Source organism: Mustela erminea, chromosome 8 (genome assembly GCF_009829155.1).
Source record: "Mustela erminea isolate mMusErm1 chromosome 8, mMusErm1.Pri, whole genome shotgun sequence".
Classification (NCBI taxonomy): domain Eukaryota; kingdom Metazoa; phylum Chordata; class Mammalia; order Carnivora; family Mustelidae; genus Mustela; species Mustela erminea.
This window is the reverse complement of record NC_045621.1, coordinates 114,485,111-114,488,850: the sequence shown is the minus strand read 5'-3', so window position 1 is coordinate 114,488,850 and position 3,740 is coordinate 114,485,111. Positions and strand designations below refer to the sequence as shown.

Genomic DNA, 3,740 nt, shown 5'->3' with positions numbered 1-3,740 from the left:
GGCAGGAAGACTATCTGGGACGCTGATGAAGAGGATGGAAACAACACATGATTTGGAGTCAGACATCATTTACAAGTGACTTGTAAACACCTATACTCTAATATTTTTTGGGTGCCTTTGAGAAAATGCCTTGATCTCACATATGCTTCAGTTTCCTTGCCGTGTAAAGGATTCCTAAGGTGAAATGATGTCTATAAAAGTGCCTGGCACCCAGGAGATTCACTTTCAGTTTCCTTTGTTTCTCCTTGACATACATGCATGCAGCTAGGCATGTGAAGTGGAGGTTCTCTCCACTGCTTCATTCCTGCAGCGTGGTCAGGTGACATGGCCTGTTGCTGAGAGACATTGTATTGCTGCTAAGAGCCCAAGAGTTCCCATTTAGATCGTTCACTCCAACTTGAGAGTCTTGGCTGCTGGCTGCCTGTGGGCACTGCTATGTAAGCAGGGGTTCTGCTCAGGGCTACCAACGTCACTGCCCAGTACCCATACCTGTCAGTCTTGAACTTCGCTCTAATACCACAGTGAGTAGTTCCTATTCACTACCAAATCTGGGGGACACAGCAGCAGAGCTTTTGCATGTCCTGGGAAAGATAGCTTCTTCCTGGTCCTGAACCTTCCCACAATGTGATTATACACAAGGCACTTAACCTCTTTGGGCTCCATTTCTCACCTTAAATCTGTCTTGCTGGAACAAGGCAAGATTCCTGTATCATCATGTGGCAGTGCCTATATGCAGTAGATGCCCACAGTGAAGAGGTGTGCAGTCACTGTTAGCTTTTGTCTCTCTCCTTTGGTGGGGGGCAGAACATAGGGGCCCATCCACTTGGTGGTTTGAATTTGCTGGCCTCAACTTTGTCCATAGTTTCAGTTTATCTCCAGCTTCCTGGAGGGTGCCTTCTGGCTGGTCCCTGGATAGGGACTGTCCTAGCATTCCAATGCTTTAGATATGTCACACATGGTGAAGATTTTATTTCCAAAGTGACTTGTAGATTCATTAACCTGCACTACTCATTTCCCCTATATCAGTATGTAGTTTTCTATAGCATCCATAATGTGAAGTCTTCAGTTTCTACACTGCTGAGAAAGAAAAGGGAGGAAAAAGGTGTGTGCCCATGTAGTCAGAGGGTCCTTAGATGAGGCAGGATGTGGTGTGTTACTTGCTAGATCTGGTCCAGGTGGCTTTCATATGAGGCTAGGCCTCTTATGGTTCAACGTCTAAAATTTTTGTTTCTCTCTGATCTTAAGAACATTCTGCCTGTGCTCAGGAAGGCACCAGCTCTGTGGTGGCTCCTTCCCAAGGCTCAGCCTGGTGTTGGGCTGGGGCCTGGAGAGAGACTGCAGAGGGATTGGAGGGGTGTGGCACAAGCAGCAGGTCCCTGGGGCATGGAGCAACTAGTGCACTCTGTCTACAGTGAGGACAAGGGAGGTCTGTGGAGCAGAGATGACCCAAGCCTCTGGAAAGTGTGGTAAGGTAAGGACTTATATGAATTGAGCATTTATTCCAGGCTATATGTTGCATTAAGTATGTTACCACTAGATTTTTGCAACAATTCCATGAGGTACGTATGAGCAGCATTCATATTTCACAGATAAGAAAACAAATGTAGAGAGCTTCGCAAAGTCTCAGAGCCAGGATCTCAAGAGCAGAAAGTATGCTCATCTAAACCGGATGGGAGACACTTCTCAAAAGATCAGTGACCATGTGACCATACATCATGGTAACAGCCTGATCCATTTAGTTGTACCCATGAACACGTGGCCAGGACAGCTGGCAGATGTGTATGAATGTAGGAACCCCTGTGTGAGCAGAATTTTGCCTTGTTGTTTTATTTTTGTTTAACAGTCATTCCTAAGGCCTGCTCAAGCACAGCACTTCTACAGAGGAGTAGCACCAACAGAACCCTTGCATGGGAGATATGCACACTGGGAAGGTACAGAGCAAACCATCTGTGAGAAAGCCTGCCATTCCTGCCAGGAAGTGGGAGGGATCAGCAGACATCCTACCGCCTGGACACAACAGCCTAGCCAGCCTCTGATCAGCTCATCAGTGAGACCCCTGAATGCTCTAGTTAGCCAGCAATGCCTCCCTGAGCCTTGGAGACCTGAGGGTGGCTGTCTCCATGCTGTGCTGGCTGTTCCTCACCTCAAGCCCGCCGGCTATAGCCACACTTGCTCTGAGCTCTCTGCTGCTGGTAACCTTCCTGCAGAGCCAGAGACTTTGGCAAGAGCCCCACTACCTGCTGCTGGCTAACATCCTGCTCTCAGATCTGGCCTACCTTGTCTTCCACATGATCATCTCCTCCAGCAACCTGGGTAGCTGGCTCCTGGGCTGCACTGCTTGTGGTGTTCTCACAGATGCCATCTTTGCTGCCTCTATCAGCACCATCCTGTCCATGGCCACTGTGCTGCACACCTACCTGGCAGCTGTTTATCCTCTGCACTATTTCTCCTTCATGTCTTATGAGGCTGCCCAGAAAGTGGTGGCCCTCATCTAGTTGGTAGCCTGCTTCTTCTCCACATGTCTCATTTGGCTTAGCAAGAGCCAGAATGCCAGGTTAGAACAAGAGGCCTCATGCATCCTTCATGGACACATGACCCCCGGGTCACTGTCACTGACACCTGAATTTTATGCATTCTCTTTATTTGCACAGCTCTCATCATTAACTGTTCTGGAGGATCTATGCAGAGACCAGGACTTCAGGCATCTGGGTTCAGGGTTATTCCCGGGCTAAGGGTACCATGCTTATCCACACAGTGCTAATCATGCTATATGTTAGCCCAGTTGTGGTGTTTTCCATGGACATCTTGCTAACCAAGTAACACCACACTGATGTCAGAACTCATATGTGGATCATGGCAGCCAACAACAAGGTGCTCATGATGTTTCCTCATGCCATGCTCTCATATCTGTATACACTCCATTTCTGGCAGCAGCTGGGGACAGTCCAGGGCCACTTCTCATCCAGGAGGACATCTGCAGTATTCCTTAGAGCCACAGACATCACAGTCTAGCAGACTTAGGTTAAAAATTATATGTTGGGTGCCTTAGCATCCAATTATTGACAACTCAAAGAACTATGAAATATACTTGTGCAACAGGACCTTTTTTTCACATTTTATTTTATTTTTTTTCAGTATTCCAGCATTCATTGTTTATGCACCACACCCAGTGCTCCATGCAATACTGCCCTCCATAATACCCACCACCAGGCTCACCCAACCCCCCCATCCTCCTCCCCTCCAAAACCCTCAGTTTGCAACAGGATTTTAAAGATGACCTCAACTGATGGTTTTCAACATTTCAAAAGTTTTTAAGTAGAGAAAGCTCATTCTCACTGAAGTGAAGATTTTCTACTTGAAAATGAAAACAAAGAAGTGATTCGGCAGAGCTCTGATCAAAATGGGGGTAAGAACATGATCTGTGTGCCTTTCCAATGGCTTCCACCATATCTTCTACCACTACTGGTAAACCATTGTTCCTGACAAACACACAGAGGCCAAACCATTACTAAAAGTTATATACACTATGGAGTATTATACCTCCATCAGAAAGGACGAATACCCAACTTTTGTAGCAACATGGACAGGACTGGAAGAGATTATACTGAGTGAAATAAGTCAAGCAGAGAGAGTCAATTATCATATGGTTTCACTTATTTGTGGAGCATAACAAATAGCATGGAGGACATGGGGACTTAGAGTGGAGAAGGGAGTTGGGGGAAATTGGAAGGGGAGGTGAA

At 46.8% G+C, this 3,740-nt stretch overlaps 1 protein-coding gene across 1 annotated transcript; it reads left to right on the top strand.

Moving 5' to 3' along the window:
- The first annotated feature begins 414 nt into the window (after positions 1-414).
- Positions 415-3,136, top strand: GPR148 (G protein-coupled receptor 148). The gene is given in 4 exon segments (XM_032355909.1): positions 415-521; positions 1,844-2,565; positions 2,568-2,666; positions 2,669-3,136. Coding segments are annotated over 3 exon segments (696 nt in total). The 5' UTR covers positions 415-521; positions 1,844-2,120; the 3' UTR covers positions 2,821-3,136.
- Positions 3,137-3,740: the final 604 nt, after the last annotated feature.